At 42.0% G+C, this 23,768-nt stretch overlaps 1 protein-coding gene across 1 annotated transcript in view; it reads left to right on the forward strand.

The window, feature by feature from the left end:
- Nucleotides 1–23,768, forward strand: part of notch2 (notch receptor 2) — a 41,102-nt gene that overhangs the window by 13,502 nt on the left and 3,832 nt on the right. The window contains exons 3-34 of the mRNA XM_084547718.1: nt 9,396–9,670; nt 10,176–10,380; nt 10,512–10,645; nt 11,130–11,252; nt 11,973–12,206; nt 12,660–12,815; nt 12,905–13,090; nt 13,372–13,485; nt 13,614–13,727; nt 13,832–14,065; nt 14,921–15,031; nt 15,181–15,373; nt 15,636–15,781; nt 16,516–16,629; nt 16,757–16,876; nt 16,965–17,117; nt 17,316–17,544; nt 17,694–17,895; nt 18,065–18,215; nt 18,459–18,643; nt 18,761–18,893; nt 19,173–19,424; nt 19,574–19,686; nt 20,253–20,785; nt 20,905–21,243; nt 21,373–21,515; nt 21,627–21,831; nt 22,176–22,260; nt 22,398–22,551; nt 22,629–22,948; nt 23,134–23,281; nt 23,568–23,665. Of these exons, the coding sequence (XP_084403844.1) occupies nt 9,396–9,670; nt 10,176–10,380; nt 10,512–10,645; nt 11,130–11,252; nt 11,973–12,206; nt 12,660–12,815; nt 12,905–13,090; nt 13,372–13,485; nt 13,614–13,727; nt 13,832–14,065; nt 14,921–15,031; nt 15,181–15,373; nt 15,636–15,781; nt 16,516–16,629; nt 16,757–16,876; nt 16,965–17,117; nt 17,316–17,544; nt 17,694–17,895; nt 18,065–18,215; nt 18,459–18,643; nt 18,761–18,893; nt 19,173–19,424; nt 19,574–19,686; nt 20,253–20,785; nt 20,905–21,243; nt 21,373–21,515; nt 21,627–21,831; nt 22,176–22,260; nt 22,398–22,551; nt 22,629–22,948; nt 23,134–23,281; nt 23,568–23,665 (5,902 nt within the window). The remainder of the gene's footprint in view (nt 1–9,395; nt 9,671–10,175; nt 10,381–10,511; nt 10,646–11,129; nt 11,253–11,972; nt 12,207–12,659; nt 12,816–12,904; nt 13,091–13,371; nt 13,486–13,613; nt 13,728–13,831; nt 14,066–14,920; nt 15,032–15,180; nt 15,374–15,635; nt 15,782–16,515; nt 16,630–16,756; nt 16,877–16,964; nt 17,118–17,315; nt 17,545–17,693; nt 17,896–18,064; nt 18,216–18,458; nt 18,644–18,760; nt 18,894–19,172; nt 19,425–19,573; nt 19,687–20,252; nt 20,786–20,904; nt 21,244–21,372; nt 21,516–21,626; nt 21,832–22,175; nt 22,261–22,397; nt 22,552–22,628; nt 22,949–23,133; nt 23,282–23,567; nt 23,666–23,768) is intronic.

The raw sequence follows: 23,768 nt of genomic DNA on the forward strand, positions 1-23,768 counted from the left end.
GCCCACTGTTAGACTGATTAAGTAGTCATTCAATTTTTGTGCCGTCTACAGGCAAACCAGAACAACATGCATGCAACCTTACACACGTACTGTATGTGCACACACTTGCCTCGACTCAGGCTTTCTTGGACTTTCTGCACTGTGTTGCTAGTCAAACGGCTCATTGTGTAAAAATTGAATTATGTGCGTTTATTAGACTCCTCGGTGTATTAAAGGCAGCTGGTTGTAAGTAAACAGTCACTGTGGCCTTTTGGCTTGGACCAGCCTAATTGTGTCACATGGATCATGCCTGCGGTCAGACGGACTAACAGATAGTTATTATTAATAGACCGACTAGTGCTGGACTATTCGTCAAATCATCTCCATTCAAATTTAAAGTCCGTGTAAACCAAATTCTGACATTTTCTTCTAAACACATTAAATAGGTCATAAATGTATTTCCTCAAAACATGTAAAAGCCATTCAACCATTTAGAATTTATTTTTGGAGCTCGGCTTCTCGAAAGTTTTTCAAGATTTCTGTGTCCAGGATTTAATGGGCGGGTCAGTAAGTGGGGCCGCGTTACGTAACGCGGCCCTCATTAGCATAAACCCGCCCCTGCTGCTGTAGCGGTATAAATACATTCAGCGCATTCGCTTCGGTGGTTTTCCCGCTCGCTCTCGAGTCTCGGATAGCATCTCTTACGATAGTTTGCAGCTAGCTAACGAGCTAACCAGTCAGCTAACCAGTCATGTCTCCTCGTCGTCGCTTGTGCATCTTTCCTGGATGGTAGGGCTGGGGCCGTCCGATGACGCTGCTAACGTTAGCTTCCATTGTTACTGTAGGTTACGTCCTTGTACAGTACACGGGGCGGCTCCCCTCCCGCGTGGGCGTGGCTCCAGCGCCTCTAACTGACACGCCCCCAGCGTCTCACAGCAGAGAGAAGTGCTCATTTTTCCATGATTTTGAGATCTAATTTTATATACTTAGCGATTTTTTTAACCATCAAATTTGGCTCAGTGGTCAATGACACATGTTTCTGTGGTGTGACAAACTCATAACACAAATTTATTTTTGCTTTACACGGACTTTAAGTCTACGTGCAATGTGAAAAATGCATAAATTGTGAAATCTGATTTGAAGAAATAGCGGATAGGAAACATTTTGCAATCGCTCTGTTGGGAAAGAGTCACTGAGATACCACTGATCCAGAATAAGAGACTTAATCTTTAAAGTATAAGTGAAACAAGGAAATTGTAATGCAAAAAATCCACATTTGTACATCACATCTGTTTGTTGCAGACACACACTCTCTTCTAGTGTAGACTTCAAGCAATGTACTTGTTTTCTCTTGTGAATTTCTTACTTCATGGTAGGGTAATGCAAAGCCCTCAGAAACTCCTGAGGGTGGGAAGCAAGAACAAAGCTTCAAAGCAACAACAGGAGCTTCTATTCATTGTCATTTTTCAAATTGCCCATGGTACCTTTTCTGTGGCGTTCCCATACATTCTCAAAACTGGAAAACAGAGCGCTACTATGTGTCTGCTTAACATGGGTGAAATACAGTTCTAGATAATTATATAATCTGAGTTATGGTTAGAAAGCTTTTAAGAAGTATAACTGAAGAAATGAGGTATGCGTTTGTATACAGCTGCATTGGTTGTATTGTTACCAATAAAACCATTTGAAAACGGCTTGAATGCTTTTTACATAGCAACCTTAGGTTTCTTATTGTAAATATGAAACGTGTTGTGAAGTGCATGGGAGAGGTGGATTGGCTGCCTTGCAGGGTAGGGTTCAGAGAAGCCGTCTAACCGGTGGCTCTGCAAGCCATCAGCTTTGGGTGTGAAAGGTGCCTGTCGTGAGTAAGTGTCTGTGTGGATTTGTGTATGTCAGTATGCTTGGTAGGTTATTTGTAACCCACATTATTGCAGAAGGGCTTTATAAATATTATCTGACAATTGGCTAACAGAACAGAAACTTGTTTTTTTGTTTTTTTTGCCACTGTGGATTCCTGACATTCACATGAAGTCTGACTCACTAAGTTAATACCTGAGCAGTCCAAGCAAGATTGAGGCTACATTATACTGTTTAAAGAACTCTTTGTCTTCTGCTGAGCTCTGGTGCCGACGTATTAATTCTCCCTCCCTCTCGATGCCTTTTTTTTTTCTTTCCCATTTTCTCTTAAACTGCTTTTTTGCCTGTATATATATATATATATTTTTTTTTTGTCAAGCTTTTCTTAAAGATTGAAGGGAGAGTTACTGTGCTGTGTGGACCTGCTGCCTGTTTGATCTGACAGGTAGAATTAGCCTGCGGGGCAGACAGAGGAAGAGAAAGGGCCAAAACAAAAGAGGATGTCTCTTTTCAGGTAATTTGAGGAGGAATACCTCGGAGCACAACTCCTTACTGATGATGAGAGAGCAGCGACGGGAGGGGGTGGGAGACGAGGGAGAAGTAGAGAGAGGAGTGCAATTTCCCTCATGCTACGCCTCCTTCATCAAACTGTCACTCATCCATCCATTCCTCAGTCACTCCCACTGCTTCAGGGATTTAGCTTGCCTCTGGACTCAACTCACCTAGCGTCTTTATCTTTCCATGATTATTAAAGCTATTCTTTATTTATTTTTCGTTTATCGCAGTAATTCATCCTCAATCTCCCAATCACACACGTGGCCTTGTAGAGCTTTGTTGAAGATCAGCTGTGGAGTGATTTCACATCCACATCTCTTCTCAAAGCTTCAGGTGGTGGTGGGGACAGAGTAGACAGGTGCAGGAAGAAATAGACAAAAAAAGAAAAGATATGAGAGTAGTATTTTAAAACCAGTCCTTTCCCCCTCACTGACTCCTTCCACTTCACGGTCCTCTATCAGGCACACACAGTCACGCAGATTTTAACGTTGTTAGGCATGTGATCCAGACTAAAGACAACAATCCTAGAGTTGGAGATTGAAACCCACAGCAGTGATTTCCCACTCTTATTCTCCAAAGTCTTATCGCCTTCCCACAGTCAGGCTAACAGCACTGTAGTTGCGGTTGAGAGTGGAACCACAATGATAAGAGTTTCTTTGTGTATATGTTTGTGTATGTAGTCTCTCTGCGTGGAGTGTATGGGGCACCTTGAGACTTGGACAAGTTCACGTGCTCGCAGAAAGATCTTTATTTCAGTTAGCATGTTGTATGGTGGAGATCAGTCTCTGTGTGTGTGTGTTTAACAGCCCAAAGATGTTACTTCCCAGGACTGCAACGAAGCATCATTTTGATTTATTACCTTTTTATTAACTGGTTTATGGAAGTTCAGTGCTGTGCCTGAGCAACAAGCATAAGTCTGAAGATAATTGATTTGTAATCAGATTTTTAAAGGCCAGATAATCTCATGTATTAAAAACTTTACACCAAGTCCAACAAATATCTTACATTTTTCTTGATAAATAACTTTTTCAGAGCGAATACCAATTTACTAAAAAATTATGTGAAGGTAACATGCGTTGCTGTCAGAAAGGTGCAACTGGGATTTGACTCTTCTTGAGGATCACGATAAAATATCACATAAAGATGAGGAGTGAAATGCACAGTGCTGCTCCTAGGAGGCCCCTTTCAGAAAGAGGACGACTGACTTTCAAAACAATGGGGAATTTAGCAACCAGACCATAAACCCACATGCAGTAGGGTGGCAAGTGGCTCTCTGTCACACACTGATGTGGCACTGTTGCGTCAAAACAACCTTAGGTTTGTCATAAGTCAGACATTCACCTTACATGCATTGCGGTGTAAAAGAGCTGACCAGTGTGAGTTTCATAGTCTCTTTACTTGAATAATAAAAAAGTCTAACTATTGTTGGAGGTTTGACTTTTAAATAACTACAGAAACAGGATAATAACAGAACAACGCACAGAGAAGGGCAGAAAGAGCTTTCAAAGACAAGACGGGTTCTCTTCTCTCTGCCACAGCTGCCCAGATGAGTCTTTTTGGGTATGTTTCTAAACACAGCCTAAGATTTTACCACATGACCCGTAGTGTGGACTCCACCCTGCTCTGCACTCCTTTATTCAGTCTGCACTGATGCTTTTAGTCTGACTGTCTGGTTTCCTTCTCTTTCTGGTATGTCTCGCTCTCTCATTACGTATCTTGCCATTACTTCCACCTCACTTTATCTTTCCTCCTCGTTTCTCTAACTTTTGTTTTCCTGTGTAACCTTAACATGTCACATACTGTCTTCTGCCCACTTCTGTTTGATGTTATTTTCGATTCATCCGCTCTTCTCAATGAATCGAGAAGGAAATAAACCATACTAAGAAATGATGTTGCCAAGATACACCCCAAATTATGAAACTATTTATGTAATGGATTCCTTGTCGCCATCCTCCTAACAAACTCATATTTGATCTAACATCTAAGTTTATTCATTCATTCATTTTCTGTAACTGCGGGTTGTCGCAGGCGGGTTGTCGCCTATACATCTAGGTTTAGATGGATTTTATTTTTCAGTGTACAACAGACCGTCTTCTTCTGTGCGTCAGTCTTGGGAACTTCTCAAGCAGGCATCACTGTTTACCTCACTCTGAAAGTTCATCTCATCGTGGTGGTACAATGTCTGAAGGTCGTGTTTAATTTACACATTTACCAGTGATCTAGTTTTCTCTGCTCCAGTCTAATTAAAAACAAACTTTAAATGATCCAGAAAAAACTTGCTGCACCAGTGCTTAGGTGTCCTGGGAAACGCAAGAAGCAACCACAAAGCCAGTAACATGTTCTGTACTTGAATCGTGACGTCTATACATGCACATCGAGGAACGCAGTACAGGGAATAGACACCTATGCTCTAATCATGCCAAGGATTGAAATGTGAACTGGTTTATTCTCTCCCTCTTTCTCTCTCACGCTGTTTCTCTATGAGGGCCGCAGGGGGAAACTTATTAAGCATTTTGTAGACTAAAAGAGTGGCGGGAATAGGAAGAGGTGGGGTTGTAGAGCTAGGAGGGGAGAATCAGCACAAAAGAAAGCAAACTCAACAGAGTTGGCGATAACTGGACGTAGGAATTAGGAAGGAGGTGGAAAACACTAAATGAGTTTGTGACAATTGACCCACCCATCACTGCTCAGTGAACCCCCTCAGCCAGCCCAAATAGGTCAGCATGAGGAGGAGGAGGAGGAGGAGGAGGAGGAGGAGAATGAGAATGAAGGAGTGAAGGAGCACAGAGAGCACGATGATGGGGTGTGCATGAGATGGGGGGGGAGCGTTAATGTGAACCAGCTGTAGAAACCTGACACCTCAAGAGTGGGTTAGAAATAAGAGGTGGAGGAGAGTGAAAGAGAGGGAATGAAGGGCTGCAGGAAACTACACGCAGTTAAGAGAAGGACGGAGAAAAGAGGAGGGAAAAAAAGTCCTCATGGAGCAAAACAAAGAATCCCATAGATGAGTTTGGCTGCAAACCCCCCCCCGTCTGCCGTGTTGTTCATGAAAGTAGAGCTTGCTGTGTGTTTATAGGTGTCTGTGTGCATTAATCTGCGTTCAGATGCTTTTGTTCTGTATAATGTTTTAAAATGAATCAGAAGAATCACTCTGCTGCTGCTGTATGTGCTCTGAGTGACAGACTGGTGTGGCAGTATGTTAGACACCACTCCCTGAGAATAGTGTGAATCATGCACAGCCTTGTCTGTTTGCTTTAGGCTCTTGTGGTACAGCCAGGGGCCTAATAATGAGTGCTCTATCTGGCAGTGGAACCTGAAGAACAGGGTATCGGTTCCTGACGCCATAGTATTTGGTTCTGTCAGCGCTGGTTAGATAAGTGATTGAATTTAAGAGAGCTTATCGTGCATCTTTCCTGTCAGCACGTTTGAATTTTCACAAAAATCTCAATGACGCAAATAAAAGATGATGGATAGTGTTGAGTTGAAGCCCCATTTTCAGCAATAATATTTATAAAGGACGAATGACTCAGACTTAATAATTCAGCTAAACATTACCCTGTATTTAAGTTTTACACCTCATTAAATGGCGATAGATATCTTTGTATGTGCATCTCCCATAGTTTTAACAGTGAAAATGTGCAGAATGTTCCCAGTGAAACGTAAACCTGGTATTAACCTGGACATGGTGTTCTTTGTGTGACAGCCTGCTAATGTGATGTATGTCACAGGGCAGAGGGCCATGTCATTACTCTGGTAGAACGGGGCGGAGAGAGAAAAAAGAGCAGTCCTCATTCCCAGGCGGCCGTCTTGTTGTGATATCCTGACCAAGCTGTGTTTGTGTTTAGAGTGGGGAGTCTGAGCCGGGAGGGACGTCTTTCTGTTTGTGTATTTATGTGTGCGTTTGTGTTGGGGTGGGTAGTGGGTTGCGCGACAGACATGCTGATTCAGGGACAGAGACATGGAGGAGGAAGGGTGGCCATGTCTCATCTAAGGTGAAGATGCATGAAGTTTTTTTTTTTTTTTTTTTTTTTTTAAGATAGTACCTCTCTAATCTGTCATCATATCTTTTTTCCATGTTAAAATATAAGACGTTATTGGGAATAATTTAATAATTTGAGACGATTTTCAGTGTTTTCTAACCCATAAAAAAACAAATTTAACTGTGCTATCCCCGCATCGCTGTCGTATCTACAAATTATTCATTAGTTTTGAAGTTGAAGATATTCTCTCAAAGTCTAATCCAGACCCACCCGATAAATAAATGTTGTGGGACCAGACCGCTGATTGAACACTGACTACACAGTCACTTAGTTTAAAATCTTTTATTTTTACTCGTACATTGGCCAACAGCCTTATGCAAAATAGTTGCTAATAATTGGCGGTTACTTACAAAAAAAAACCACACAATGTATGGCACATCAAATAAGAACATGCGTTTGTATCAGTCCATCTTTAACAATGTGGGTATTGTATTTAGCGACAAATAGCAACAGCCTGTGCTGTGATGTTGAAACGTGGCATTCTATGGACGAATCAAATGTACGTAAGATTAAATAAAGTACAACATATTTTAATAAAACTGTTGAATTTCAACTAACTTTGCTGGCTAGTGCTTTTTAAGTTAAGTTAGTTCACGATACGTCTGGAGTCGTTTCCTCCGGCTTTGAACAACTCTCTTTAAGTAATTGTAAACGTCCGTGGTGTAGAAAAATATCAAGAGCACAACCATGGGTTTTAAAAAGTCGCTGTAACATAAATTTCTATTTGTTTAACACACTAATACCATCACATGCTACATGAGTGTTGTTTTCTCCGTGAGGTTAAATTACAAAACAGGTGAGTGACCGGTGTGGGAGAGGCAGCTTTCAGGAGCAATAGGAAAAAAACAACGCAAGCACAATGTTGTTTGAAACGTGCAGAAATAGTCCCGATTCGTTATGAGACCATGGTGGAGTAAATTAGATCCTGGTAGGTCCAATTGTATGGGAAACCCTGCTATAGCAACTTAGTGTGTACGTATGGGGGCTCAAGTCACAGAGGAGTAGTGTTTTGTCATATTTTAGCTGCTCACACAGTCCTTTATCTTGGGATCAGTTCAGTTGTTGACATTAATAAATCTAATACTATAATGACTATAGAAATAATGACTTGAATAATGAATTGCTCAATAATCTTGTTATTATTATTAGATGTTTTTTCTTAGTCTGTGTACATGCCAGTACATTTAAATTACATTGTATTTGTCAACCAGTCAGTGGGAAATTGTTGTCTGTGAAAAGACTTTGGGTGACTCATGCATCATATCAGGCTGAAGTTTCACAGATGTGACTGATCTGTGAGACTTTTCGCTTGGCATGATTCATGGCACTCCTGCTTTCCCATGCGCTCACAACCTAATATCTTCAAGCTGCTTTGGGGTGGAGTTTACCAGTAACAACTAAAAGTTTTAAACATGTGACTTTTAAATTATCCCCACTGTCTCATCAGTACACATCTTTGGTTCTTCCCTTTATGCTTGTACATGCTATAGGTATATTTATTTGTAAATTAATCATTTGAAACTGATAGAAAAGTATTAACTTGCCAGTGTTTGTTATGGTGCGGCTTATCTTTGCGCTCGTTTTGTGTTACCTGAGCCCCCTCTTGGGAGGCAGGTTTAAAAGCCTCTCTAAAAGGCTGCAGGTTGTTGTTACGCCCGCGGTCCCCAGACAGCGTGTCTGCCATGTGCCACACGCACAAAGATGAAAGATCCAAATAGCATGCATAGGAAATTACCTGACTTACGGCATTTATGTTCAGTAACAACATAACACCTCTGACCAAATACAGTCACGCATAGAGAAGTGATGAGTGAAAGTGGGAGGGACTGAGAAAAAAAACAAGAGGAATAGAAAGTGACGAAGGGAACATTGTCTCTAAAAAGATTCCTAGTGGACATATTGTGTAATTTTGTAATTTTTCTCGCAATGCTTCTTCACATGTGGTTGAATCACTTGACTGAAAAAAAGAAAAATGAAATAGAAAGTGGCGATGAATACCAGATACACACAAGTTTTCAAGTGTTTCTTAAAGTCACACATGATACATTTTTTTGAGAACGCCTCCCAGTTGTTAAGAAGAGTTACCATATGTGGACACATTTGCTAATTTGCTCAGATTATTGCTGGTACTTTCCACTTCTTTTTAGTTTCTGCCAGGCTTCTGTCAACAACTTCCAGATAAATCCACCTCACATCCTTCTGCTTCTTAGCTTCTCCTTTGTCGTCAGTGACCTCAGTTTAACCCACCCACCAAGCCGAGCTTCTGCCTTTTCTCTTAGCAGGGTTTATGGGGCAACAGCTCTGGGTTCAGAGCACTTCCTTTAGTAATATGAGGGTTAGCAATTCCTGTTGCATCCTAACAGCACGTCAAAAGGTTGTCAGATAGACGAAAAACTCCTCAGTTTACGTAGAAGCTACTGGGCACACGAATCACTTTGTGAGCGATTTTTACATTGCTCCGGGGACAAAAACACTAAATTTACCATTTGATGTTGAAAATAACTGAACAGCGAATTTTGTTTTATTTTATGCGTAACCACAGTTTTTGCTAATTCTCGTGCTCAAGGATGTGGTTTCCCAGATACTGCTGTTTACATCACATTAAAGCAGTGGAAAGTCTGTGTATTAGACAGTAGTGTTTACCGTGCTGGTTCATTTGTTTCTTTGATGTGTGTGTGTGCGCGTGTGTATGTGTACTACAGGACTATCGCAGATGTTACTTTCAGCACTTTACCAGTGCTCTCAGTAGCTGTTGTCTGATGTGGTGCATTATATTCACCTGACTGAAACTCACTCTATTGTTTTGATTGTTTGCATCTCTCTCAAGCACACATACATATTAGTCTAGTTGTTCAGCTCATCGTTCTTCTGTATTGTCTGCATTGAGGGTCGATTAGCCTTGAACTGGAATGCCTTTGCCTGCTCTTGATTCCTATGTTTTGGTGTGTGTGTGTGTGTGTCCAGGTGTGCCCCAGGCTTCCTGGGTGAGTACTGCCAACACAAGGACCCATGTCAACCTGGTTACTGCCTGAATGGAGGGAACTGCTCTGTGTCCATGTCAGCTGGTGTCCCCGTACCAGGCAGTGCCACCTGCACCTGTCCTCTTGGCTACACGGGGCAACATTGCCAAACTCCCCAGAACTCCACGTGTTACCCACACAACCCTTGTGCCAATCGTGGTGTCTGCACCCTGCTCTCCCTTGACAAGTACAAGTGTGAGTGCGCCAGAGGATGGACAGGTAAAATACTTTTCAGTCATCTCTTAGGGATGTAATTTTAAACGTATCGTATGCCAGTTCAGTTGCACTTAAGGCCGTTATGTAAAAGGTTGGGTTATGAAGTAAGGAGCTAGTGGCTTCTTGGTGTGGGTTCAAAGGCAGAAATTTCATAAAAGATTGTTCAACTTTGCCCAAAGCCTGGTTGCCCAGTCTCACCATTTGCCCTCAATTTTCTATTGAATCTAAAAGGTTTTTGTAATAATTAGACTTGAGCAACCAGAGAGACAAGGTCTGTATTTTTTTCTTGCACTGTGAAATGATCACTGTTAACCAACACAAGTGGCTCTGCTCCTTAATCTAAAGCAAGCCTTTTGCAGTCTCCTACAAAACCTTGTACCTCCATTTTTTTCCCCAGACTGGCTTTTGTGTCTAAAACATGAAATTCACCTGTGAATGTATTGCTGTAAGTATCCAGGTGTGGGGTAGTATCCAGGTTCTCCAACAGTCTTTTCCCCTCTTTTCCCAGGACCACGGTGTGAGCATGAGGACAGCTGTCTGTCTAGTCCCTGTGCCAATGGGGGAAAGTGCAGCTCTCTGTCTGGTGGTAGCTACACATGTTCTTGTCCTCCAGGCTACAAAGGTCCTCGCTGCCTCAATGACACAAATGAGTGTGAAGACACATCTCTGTGCCAGAATGAGGGCACCTGTTTCAACACACCTGGCTCCTACAAGTGAGAATCTCCTTTTACAATAACTAAATGCGAAAAATGCGTCTGTATTATTTTTTTTCTACATGTGTTTTATTGAAAATTGACAGATGTTCTCTGTGAAATTCATGGTGTGAACTTTGTCTTTGCTACAGGTGTATCTGTGCCCCAGGGTTTACAGGTCAACACTGTGAAAGCTCTTATATCCCTTGCTCCCCTTCACCATGCCTGAATGGAGGCACCTGCCACCAGAGCTCTGAAGTCAGCTACTCATGCCACTGCCTTCCAGGTGGGATGATCAGATTCTTAAATATCTTTAAAAAAATTAAAGCGAATTGATATTTGACATTGATATTTAAAAAGGGAACCGGTCACTACACACACTGTGATGTAGACAGTTTCTTTTATCTGGTAAGTGAGAGTCGGAAAGCAGGAAAGGTCTAAAGAGAGATAGAAATTTAGAGGAGCAAGAGACTGATACTCTAACTGGTATCTAAATGAGTGTAACTTGATATTTCTGAATTGTTACATTATGTTGTTTGAGGTGCAAACAGTCTGATGCCTCTGGCTGTGTTGTATTAGACATGCTGTAAAGCCGGTCTGCTACAGTTAGCAAGTAGACACCACAAACACACACAAAGTTGCTGCTCATACCCCATGATGTGCTGGTAATACTTCATACAGAAGCATATGCATTTGTTTGACTGTCTTCCCAACTGCACGCATAATTGAAACAACAAATAATCAATGGACATCTCTAACATTTATGCCAGGTTTCAATGGAACTAACTGTGAGAACAACATCGATGACTGTCCAAATCATCAGTGTGCCAACGGAGGAACCTGCATGGATGGAGTCAATACCTACAACTGTCAGTGCCCTCCTGAGTGGACTGGTAAGGGATTTGTGTGTGTTGTAGCTTGTTTATGTGAGACCACTATTGTACTGATTTAACCACTGTGGTACACTTTGCAGAATTACCATTACATCTCCTACAATCCATGCAAAATATCAGGGATGTCCTAATGTGTCCGAAAGGGATTTATGGATGAAGACATAAAGCAGACGCATGATTTTATGTGTATTTTGCTAAAAGTTGTCTTAAAACATTTTGCACAATATTTCCATCAGGTTTCATATTTAAAAAAAAAACCTCAGCTGCATATTGTTGGCACCTTTTCATTTTACAGACATTGTAGCCATGTCTGAACTAATACTTCTGAGGCCGTTGCTCCACACAAGGTGTGTCTCTGCTAACACACTTGTCTGCAGTACACAGACTTTCAGTTCACAAAGTAAATAAGCATACATCAGCCTTCTTGGGCCTGTCTGAGTTTATGTAGCACTAAGCCAACCAGGGGATGCAAAGCCAACGTAATGCTAGATATTTAAAGGATTAAAAATAAATTTTAAAATGCTCACTGGGATTATATATTGTTACTATACTATGCATTTTCTGTGTTGTCAAAAAAAGATCTGTCTACACATGATTGTAAGCATACAAATGTTTAAACAGTTTTGTATCTCTCACAGCAACTCATGAGGTTGCTACAAGGCAGAGTAATAATTAAATTTAACGTTTTTCCTCATCTTCAATTTTCTTCCCCCTCCACAGGTCAGCACTGTAAAGAAGACGTGGACGAGTGCCGGCTTCAGCCAAATACTTGCCAGAACGGAGGTACCTGCAGCAACCTGATGGGCAGCTACGTTTGTGTGTGTGTCAACGGTTGGAGTGGACCGGACTGCTCTGAAAACATCGATGATTGTGCAACAGCTTCATGCAGCCCAGGCTCCACATGCATCGACCGTGTTGCATCTTTTGTCTGTCTCTGCCCCTTCGGAAAGACAGGTGGGCTAGTAGAGTGAAACCACACACACATTTCTATACCAAGCCTAAATGTTTTGACTTTTCATCATAGTGCCATACTTCCTTAGATTTTGGGGAGACGGGAATATCTGATAAACATCAAATAAGTAGAATAATAGGTCTCTTTCTGTCTTTATGCTGAGGCTGTATTTTCTTTACCCTCTGATATAATGTTAAAATCTAGAACAAAGAATTGTGTGGAACTGGTCTAACCAGAATTTAACCATTTAATCTTCGTTAGAGTAATTACTTTACAAAACATATTCTTTGCATGATCCAACTGTTCAGTGTGTTGGATTAAGCCCCACCTTAAAAACAGGCCTCCGTAACAAATTTGCATATTTCTGTTTTGTGGTCATTGCATTCGAACTTTTCTGGGGACAGTTTGCCACAGCACAGACGAGGTTTCTGAAGACTTTTTTTAATCATTTTCAGGTTTGCTCTGCCATAAAGATGACGCCTGTATCAGTAAACCCTGCAGAGAGGGATCTCAGTGCGACACCAACCCCATTAGTGGCATGTTCAACTGTAACTGCCCACCTGGATATATAGGCAACACCTGCAACACTGACAGAGACGAATGCAGTATTGGTGAGACAACGTGTTCTAAACGCAATTACCTCTACAAGGTTTCTGTTCTGTTACTTATTTTAACTTTCCTCTTTATCCTTCATCATCAGGGACCAACCCTTGCGAACATGGTGGGCAGTGTGTGAACACTGATGGCTCCTTCACCTGTAACTGTATTAGGGGCTACGCTGGACCTCGCTGTGAACAAGATGTGAATGAATGTGCTTCAAACCCCTGCCAGAACGATGGCACTTGTCTGGATCGCATTGGGGACTACACCTGCATTTGCATGCCTGGTAAATTTCTTGAGAAATTATTTACAGTGCTTAATATGACTAGTTTAATATTTGAAATTGTCCGAGTGCTGGTCTTTCACTCTCAGTAAAAGGGTTGCAACAGATAATAAATGTTATTTTCTTTCAATTAAAGAAACAAGTGCATTAGTTCATGATAAAAAAATAATATGAATATTAAATAATGTTTGTTTTTTTCATTCTTGAATTTGGATCCATGTCCTTTAACTATTCTAACTATTACAAGAAGTAAAAGAAGTTGTTTCTTTTTAATATTTCTGCAGGATTTGAGGGGACTCATTGTGAGATTGAGGTGAATGAGTGTTTGAGCTCCCCATGTCTGAACCAGGGTAAATGTCAGGACCAGGTCAGCCGATTTGTCTGCGAGTGCCCAGCAGGTTGGTGGACCTCAAGCTTTGTTTATATATTTTTTTGATAGATCTCAGTCCACCCTCAGTGAGTCAGCTGTAAAACATGTTGGACTGTACACTAAAGTTTTGTTACTGTGATGTTGTTCTGTTTTCAGGCTTCAGTGGTGAAATGTGCCAAATAGACATAGATGAGTGTTCCAGCACGCCTTGTTTAAATGGGGCCAAGTGTATCGACAGACCAAATGGATATGATTGTGAATGTTCTGAAGGTAAAAGAAAATAACATTAAAACTTTTTGATCCAAGAAATAAGCTGTAATCGTCACTTGATCCATGATGCTGGTTATTATTCTAACAACAAATCTCTCCCCCAGGCTTCGCTGGTCTACTTTGCGAGATTAACATCGATGACTGTGTTCCGGCGCCGTGCCACTATGGTGTGTGTAAGGATGGCATCGCCACCTTCTCCTGTGAGTGCAGTCCGGGATACACAGGCTCCATCTGTAATATCCAGGTCCAGGAGTGCCACAGCAACCCTTGCCAGAACCGCGGACGCTGTATTGACCTGGTTAATGCCTACCAGTGTAACTGTCCGCAGGGAACTACAGGTATTTGACACTCTACAAAAATCATTTAAATCATAACCTCATTTGCCCGACAGTGACCTGGATTCAGTGCTACAGATTTGTATTCGAAAAGTACATATGAGCATTTCTAAAAATACTACCAGTGGCCAAGATACTGCTAATGTACTAAAGAGAGTGTGCTCTACACTGATTTTTGTAACTCTTGAAAGTTTAGTGTTAGTTGAGCAGCATTTAAAGCCCCCAGCATGGAGGACTTCCAGCATGGTTTCCACATTTTTTAAGTCTAGATCAACCTGTGTGTGTACGTGTGTGTAGCAGTTACAAATCTGGGTTGAGCGGTGAAAACCCTTGTTGCTGTATAGATTAGTAGGCTCTGTTCAGTACGTTGTACCACCCAGAGGCCTGGTACTGAAGTCTGTGCTCTACTCACTTTACCAAAACTGGTGTCAGATCTCCCTGTCAGCTCTTGCTTTCAAGTTTCATGCCCTCATTTCCTCCTCTGATCTGGCTTCTCTGTTTTGCCTTCCTATGTCATGTTCTCTTTTCCTGCTTCTTCTGTCGTTCGCTCTCCCCCTTTAATAATTGCTCCTCTAATGTTAATCAGTTTCTTCACACATGTTAAATTCGTCTTCTGTGTTAAAGGTACAGTCTTGGTGTTTGGTCACATTTTGTCACTTCTTTAAATTCCTTTTTATTTGGAGTCATACTCCCCCTGGTGGTCAGCTACTGTCTACAATTTGTAATGACTTAATCTATTTTGTTCCTAATGCTACTCTTTATTAACTTCAACTGTTGGGGCAGGATGTTATTTATTGAGCTACTTTGTAACTTGATTTTTACTCAGTCTGTGTTTTGGTTTGTTTTTTTTCACCTCAGGTACGAACTGTGAGATCAATGAAGATGACTGTGCTAGCAATCCTTGCGAGTATGGAGAATGCCACGATGGCATCAATGAGTACAAATGTGTGTGCTCACCTGGATATACAGGTCAGTGTTTGCTAGTTATCTCAGCTAATTAAAAGTGAGACGTAATATAACAGTGTAATTTTTATAGTACTACAAGCTGTTGTTACTGAAACCAATGCTGTAATCAAGTGATTTTGATGCCAATTCCCCTTTGAATTGCTTTGGAACAGGACTAAAATGTGACGTGGAGATAAATGAGTGTAACTCAAATCCATGTATGAGTGGCGGAACCTGCGTGGACAAGGTCAACGGATTTCACTGCCTGTGCCCACCCAGCACCCACGGCCCTCTGTGCCTCTCTGGGACTGACCATTGTGCTCCTCAGCCTTGTGTGCACGGAGAATGTATTGAACAGCAATATGGGTATGTTATTCTTATACTGTTGCTGAAATATTTTGTATGTTTGCAATGCATCAACTGAAATGCTTGAATGTGGATTAATACGGAGCAGTCTGGGGGGAACATTTAAACCATGGCACGTTCCCACCTTTCGTTTATTGGGGCATGAACGTTCACTTGCACTCAAAGATGAACTGATTTGGCGATCAATGGTCACTGATGTCATAAAACGTGTTTTTGGCTGTACCAAATTTAGAACGTTGGCTTTCTTTTTCTTCATGTCAAGGTACCGTTGTGAGTGTGAGGCTGGCTGGGTAGGACATCACTGTGAACAGGAAAAGGATGAATGCCAGCCAAGTCCATGCCAAAATGGTGGCACCTGTGTAGACCGACATAATGGCTACACCTGTCAGTGCCAGCTTGGTTTCAGAGGTAAGATTACTACTATAAATAGTCACGTATTATCTACATTACCACTATAAATATATAAATATGTGTGTGTGTCTATATATATATATGGACACACATAGGCATTGTCATCTTGGAATATGCCCGTGCCATCAGAGAAGAAAAAATCCATTGATAGAATAACCTGGTCATTCAGTGTATTCAGGTAGTCAGCTGATCTCATTCTTTATGGCACATAATGTTGCTGAACCTAGACCTGAGCAACTGCAGCAACCCCAGATCATAGCACTGCCCCCACAGGCTTGTACAGTAGGCACTAGGCATCTGGACTCATCAGACCACATGACCTTCTTCCTTTGCTTTCTTCTTTATGCCCCCTAGTAAATTGAAGCCTTTTTTTAATGATTAGCTTCACTGATTAGTGGTTTTCTTAAGGCTGCACAGCTATTCAGTCCCAATCCCTTGAGTTTCTCCAATCTCCTTAGATGCTTTCTCTGCTTGATGCATGCCAATGATTTGACCCTTCTCAAACATCTTTTCCACGACCACGGGATGTGTCTTTCGACATGGTTGTTTAAGAAATGAGAAGCTACTCATTGCATCAGTTGGGGTCAAATAACTTGTTGCCAGCTGAAAGATAATCACCCATGCAGTAATTATCCAATAGGAGGCTCGTACCTATTTGCTTAGTTAAATGTGGAAATTGTTCACACATGTACGCATGTATGTAAAATATTTCTTCTCTTCTTGCTCATTAGGTGTAAATTGTGAGAAAAACATAGATGAATGTGCATCAGGGCCCTGTCTAAACCACGGCATTTGTATAGATGGAGTCAACAGCTACACCTGCCAGTGTAGCCTACCGTTCATAGGTTGGTGATGATGCATTTTCACCATATCCTGTTTGACTTACAAGCATGTTATACCACACTTTGTTGTGGTCACTGAGGCTCTTTTTTTTTTTTTTTTTAACGACTATTAAAATGTGTGTCGATATAGGTAAACACTGTGAAGTGGAGCAGGTTCCTTGTGCCTCTCATCCATGTGAAAAGGGAGGAGTATGCCGTCCAACTGCAGATTACACCTCATATACCTGTCGATGTCCCGCTGGTTGGCAAGGTATGTGTGTCTCTAAATTTTCTGAGTCTGTTTGTACTGCTGCATGGATGCTGTGCTAACAATTGTTTCTTTGTTTACATCTGTGTAGGTACACGGTGCAACGAAGATGTAAATGAGTGTTTAAAGAGCCCTTGCAAAAATAGCGGTCGTTGCATTAACACAGAAGGGAGCTACATGTGTAAATGCCAACCAGGATACAGCGGGCACAACTGTCAGACCGACATTGACGACTGCTCACCAAGTGAGTTTCACTTCAGTTGCATTTGTCACCTTATTATTGGAGAAGGGAAGGGAAGGTTTTAGAATCTCTGTGTTTTGCTCCGTCAGTCTGCTGGCGAGTTGTTCACTGACACCTTGAATGAACTAAAGAATTCAGTTACTACTGTGAATGTTTTGGTCATTAAAAGTCTCTCTCTCCTCTCTTTTCTGTCCTCTCCAGACCCATGCCTGAATGGAGGCTCTTGTGTGGACGATGTTGGGAAATTCTCCTGTGTTTGTCGCCCGGGTTTTGAAGGGGTGCGCTGTGAGACCGAGGTGGATGAGTGCGCCAGCCAGCCCTGCATGAATGGTGCCACCTGCCGGGACTACGTCAACAGCTTTGTGTGCGTGTGCCGACCTGGTTTTAACGGAATCCTGTGTGAACATAACGTCCTCGAATGTACTGAGAGGTGAGCCATTAATTCAACATATGGTCTATACAACCTGTGTTTTACTTCTGTTCCTCTGCATTTAACTTCATGATTGGACAACAGAGAAAACACATTAAATTCTGTTTTCAGAAATGTCTTATTGTTGTTTTTTTTCTCCTTCCCTCCAGCTCATGTCTGAATAATGGGACTTGCATCGATCACATCAACACCTTTTCCTGCAGCTGTCGCCCTGGTTTTTATGGGACATTCTGTGAGTTCGAACAGAACGAATGTGACTCTCAGCCCTGTAAGAACGGAGGCACCTGCACTGATGGCCTGGGTGCCTACCGCTGCACCTGTCCCGTGGGATTCAATGGACATAACTGCCAGGTATATTGTCTCAGTGTTACAGCAAGGGTAATATATGGTCTAGACACACTAAACTAAGCACTTCAGTTGGGTGCCTCATCCAAAGGGATAAATGTGATGCAGTTTGTTCTGTCTATGTCGTATTTAAAGCCAACTTTAAGACTGTCCTTTTATTTCATTTCGTTTGCAGAACTATGTGAACTTGTGCAACCAGGTGCGCTGTATCCACGGTTCCTGCTCTCAGACAGGAACTTCCTGGACCTGCCGCTGTCAACCTGGGTGGATGGGACCTTACTGCGACGTCCCCAACACTTCCTGCCAAGACTTTGCTGCCAGGAGTGGTGAGGAACTAGAGTTATTCTGGCAAAAAGCAACATATCATTTTGAAATAAGATGGGCCGAGTCACATAATTGGATGAAGATTAATAATGAACTACTGTTTATATCACCCCCAAGATAAACTTTGCATTACAGTTAAACAAATTTACCATTTGACTGTGGTTCATGATAGCCTTGAAATAGTTAATAGTGTAAGTTCACATTCATTTTTAACCATATATGCCTCCTTTTCCAAATTTCTGTAGGTGTGAAAGTGGAGTATGTGTGTAAGCACGCGGGGCGGTGTGTAAATGTTGGAAATTCCCATCAGTGTCAGTGCCAGCCCGGATACACGGGCTTCTACTGTGAAGAGATGGTCGATGAGTGCCAGTCAAACCCTTGTCGCAATGGAGCTACATGCAAGGATTATCAGGGAACATATGAGTGTATAGTAAGTACATTGGCAGCTTTTAGTGTGTTTATGCTTTTTTTTCTGTACAGATGCATGTTTTGGTGTCGTTTTATACTCTCACACAATGTGCTAACTTTGGTCCCTTTATTGTTTCAGTGTAAACCAGGCTACCAGGGGGTCAACTGTGAGTATGACGTTGATGAATGCCACTCGAAGCCATGCCTCCATGGTGGAACGTGCATCAACCTCATCAACCGCTTTACCTGTGCCTGCCCTCATGGAACACATGGTAAGTCTGCATTATGGAGGATTAAGAACTCCATCTCAAACATCCAAAAATTCTTCTATTAGACAGAGCTTTGTTTTGCATTTAAAAATACTGGAAAGGTGAAATAACACCATCCTCTGTAGGCCCTGCTGCTTCAGTAGGTTTTGCAGAAATCATTGAGTCTGTATTGTATAAAACATTTTCATGAATGCCTCTAAGATCACATTTCATAGCACATAAAGTGCTATATTGAAAACAGTTTACTTACTTTATTTGATACATCTATTTGCTGCTGTGTAGGACTCCAGTGCGAAGTCAATGTGGATGACTGTGCCCCCAATCCTGGTTCCTGGGAACCTCGCTGTCTGAATGGAGGACAGTGTGTGGATGGTGTGGGCCGTTTCACATGCTCCTGCCCTCTGGGGTTCGTAGGAGAACATTGTGAGGGGGATCTCAACGAATGCCTGTCTGGGCCCTGCCATGCTCCTGGCAGCCTTGACTGTGTCCAGCTGGTCAATGATTACCAGTGCCGTTGTCGCCTTGGCTACACAGGTACATTCACATTAGAGGGATATAACAGACTATTTTCTCAATATGAATATTACTATTACTAATTTTTAATAATTGAGACTGCCAGGTGTTGCTGCTGTTGTTAATAATAATAAAACAAAAATATTCTCCTCCCTCACGTGGTTTCTCAGGTCGTCATTGTGAATCCATGGTGGACTTGTGCCTGTCCAAGCCGTGCCATAATGGTGGTGTCTGCTCAATGAACATGAGCTCAGGACATGGCTACACGTGCTCTTGTCTTCCTGTAAGTTGTCTTCAGTGTTGCCCCTTTCCTAGTATCATAGGATAGCATGATTCAGTGCTTCTCTTCTTATGCTTAAATCAACACAGAACAGTTGATACCATTAACATCCTTTCTTTTTCTATATTCTGTTTATTCCCCACGGTTGTGTTTTCTAGTTTTATTTGTATTAACTTATTGTTAACGTCACATATATCTACACCAAACTAACAATGAGTTAATATTATTCTTATAGCATTTTTTAGTAAAGAAGTTATGAATCTTTACTACAGATGATTATAAAAGCAGGCAGGTGTTTTCCTTTCCTCTGGCTTTTCACACTACATGCTTGTTTCTCTCTCCACTAACCTCTTGCTCCCAATTTATTCTCATGCTTGCTTCAGAGGGCCACACCATGGCTCAGGTACAGTAGATGAGCAACAGACTTGTTGACAAACTAGATTGTACACTCATTGTAATAGTTTGTTTCGTAAAACATCAGCTGCAAAGATTTAGCTTTAGCACCAATGTCACATCTTCTTAAATTCATGTATTAATGTCACACTTTGACAAACTTTTCTGTTTTATAGGGCTTTACCGGCTTCAGCTGTGCTGAAATAGAGGGGTATCACTGTGCAAAACTACGGTGCCAGAATGGTGGTAGCTGTGTGGAGACAGGTGGCCGTCTGCACTGCCAGTGCCAGCCAGGGTTCACTGGGCCACACTGTGAGAATGCAATGAAGTGTGCATTGCCCTGCAGAAATGGAGGAACCTGTATTAAAGACCCAGCCTACCCATACCAGGACCGCTGCCACTGTCCCTTAAACTTCTCTGGACGATACTGTGAGACCAAACTGAACAGGGCACACCCCCCAGCCTGTCCCTATCTGGAGTGTGAGAAGCACTCAGGAGATGAAGTCTGTGACCAGCAATGTAACAACCATGAATGTCAGTGGGATCGAGGAGACTGCTCGCTCAACTGGACGCAGGCTTGGGTTAACTGCACTGCCAGCGTTCCCTGCTGGAATCTTTTTAAGAATGGACACTGTGATAAGGAGTGTGACAACCCGGCTTGCCTCTTTGACAGCTTTGAATGCCAGGAAGCACCAGTAGCCTCCTGCAAGTAAGAAATGCTCCTCTTCATTTTGTCGTTTCTCATGCACTTACATATAAAGTATGACAAATATGTGTAAAACTAAATCACAAACACTCTGTTGTCTTGTGCAAATCTTTGTTTTTCAGGTATGACAAATACTGTGCAGACCATTATGGTAACAACATCTGTGACAAGAGTTGTTACAATGAGGCTTGTGGCTGGGACGGCCTGGACTGTTCTACTGACATTCCAGCCAATTTGGCAAATGGCACACTGGTTATCGTGGTCCGGCTTCAGCCAGAGGAACTGCTTGGAGACTTGAGGGGTTTCTTGAGATCCCTAGGAGCCCTGCTGCACACCAACCTGCGGGTAAAGCTGGATCAAAATGACAAACCAATGGTGTACCCTTACCATAGTGTAAAGGAGCTGGGACAGCGTGTGCAGAACAGCAAACGCAAGCGGGAGCTTGGCAGAGAGGTTATTGGGTAAGAGACGTTCTGTGATTGGCTACTTCTACTTACTTTTGTAGATCTCATATATCCGTAGCTTGAAATCAATCACCAATTTACTGCTTAGCTGTAACTGGTTTTGTATTTTCACATTTCTCTGTGCAGCTCCGTGGTGCACCTTGAAATCGATAACCGAGAATGTTCGCAGAGCTCGGCATACTGTTTTTCCAACACAAACGAGGCCGCGTCCTTCATTGCTGCAGCACACATCAAGGCTGAACTGCCTTACCCTCTTGTGTCTGTTGACAGTAAGTGGGCCTGTCATTCAGCTGTTTAAATACAGTTTTTAGTTAAAAACTTAAACCAAATAAAAAAAAAAAAGAACAACTGGTATTTAGTCTTATCTTTTTATCATTCAGGTCAGCTGACAGTTGGACCTGACAAACAATATCTGATGTACCTGGTTGGAGTAGCAGTGGTTATCATTCTTCTTATCCTGGTGCTGGGGATGCTGGCTGCCAAGAGGAAGCATAAACATGGTGTCTTGTGGCTGCCCGATGGCTTCTTGGCCAATAAAAATGACAAGAGGAGAGAGCCCGTTGGACAGGATGATTTTGATATGACGTAAGTTAATATACAGTTAAATAGTAAAAGCTAAAGAGTATTTAAAACAAGCGATGGGATCAAATAAATGTGAGATACTGTGTGTTAATTTATACCACTATGAGTTTTTGATATCATCTTAGATGATAAGAAAGTTAAGAAACCTGTGTAAAGAACTGAACTGACATACTTTAGCTAGCTCAGTTCCATCAGAAAAAGTCTGATTGAACTAACCCAGTGACCAGTACTTCAGGTAATGCAAAACAGAGCACAGCTGGACCATAGCAGACATGTTGTATCCTAGAATAAACATACTATATGTACAAACTATAATCAGAATGAAATGTTAAATGTCTTTTGAACAGGAATTTCAAGATCCAGGATGGAGCCATGATTGATGGAGGTCAGAGTCATAGATGGCTGGAAGATGTCCCATCCAAGAAACCAAGAGTAAGTGACTCATGAGTTAGAAATAATGGTCCAAATAAAGCCTGCTGATTAGAGTGGGTTAAATTGGGATGAAAATATGTTTGGGACATGATTTCAGTTGTGAACATTGTGGTTATGAGCTCTGTTGCTTTTTGTAGACTGAGGATAAACCCTTGTTGCCAATGAGTATGGACGGAGGTGTTGACCGAAGAGAGTGGACCCTGCAGCATCGCAAAGCTGCTGACATCACCCTTACTCCTCCACAGGCCGACCTGGATGCTGACTGTTTGGATGTTAATGTCAAAGGACCTGGTGAGAAATAATACTTATACTTTTAGTGCTAGTTCACTTTCCAGAATGTATTCATTAATCAGTCTCCTGTCTCTTAGATGGCTTTACCCCTCTGATGCTGGCATCACTGCGTAATGGTGGAGGCCCAGAATGCAGTCTTCATGGAGAAGAGGAAGAAGAGAGTGGAGGAGATGAACCAGGGCCAAGTGTCATTTCGGACCTGATTGCTCAGGGGGCTTCTCTGATGGCTCAGACTGATCGGACTGGAGAAACAGCTCTCCACCTGGCTGCTCGCTACGCCAGGGCAGATGCTGCTAAGAGACTGCTGGACGCTGGAGCGGATCCCAACGCCCATGACAACATGGGTAGAACTCCGCTGCATGCTGCTGTGGCAGCTGATGCCCAGGGAGTGTTTCAGGTGAGACAAAACCCTAATCAAACATATATAATATTTATGTCAGTTTGATGTCCATCATGTTATTCTAGTTTCCAGCTTCACTGTTAAAATATATATATGAATATAATTCATGTGAGCTGATATTTCCTTGTGAAATCCTAATCCGTGTGGTTGGTAAAGTATTATTTGTGTTTGTCTTCTTCCAGATTCTGATTCGTAATCGTGCAACAGAACTGGATGCCAGAATGAATGATGGCACTACTCCCTTGATCCTGGCAGCCAGGCTAGCTGTGGAGGGCATGGTGGAAGAGCTGATCCACTGCCATGCTGACATCAATGCTGTAGACGACCATGGTGAGGAAACCATATTTCTCTTTGTCAGAAGGTTTCGTGTATTCTGAGCAATATTGGTATGACAAGTTGGTGAGAAGGACCAGCTCCAGGATTGAATCCATCCATCCAAATGTGATCTGTCCATAGAAATAAACACTGAAGGTCATGTAATGCTATCAGCTAAGATTTAAAGAGCTCTCCTTAGTAGCTGAACTGGAGCGAACATGACTGAAATGGTTTGTAAATTGTAATGTTTTCATAGTTAACACAGATGTGTTTGTTCTTTCTTATCATCCCATCGTTTTAGGCAAATCTGCTCTGCACTGGGCTGCCGCAGTTAATAATGTGGAAGCCACTCTTGTGCTTTTAAAGAATGGAGCCAATCGTGACATGCAAGACAATAAGGTGTGTTCTTGTCTTCTTATTTATTCTGTTTCCAACTCTTCTTATTATTATTCTTCTTTGAGTTCATGTGCAAATTTTTATATTCAGTAGTGTAACCGCAATA

The sequence above is a fragment of the Chelon labrosus genome, assembly GCF_963514085.1.
Source record: "Chelon labrosus genome assembly, chromosome: 7".
NCBI classification, from domain to species: Eukaryota; Metazoa; Chordata; class Actinopteri; order Mugiliformes; family Mugilidae; genus Chelon; species Chelon labrosus.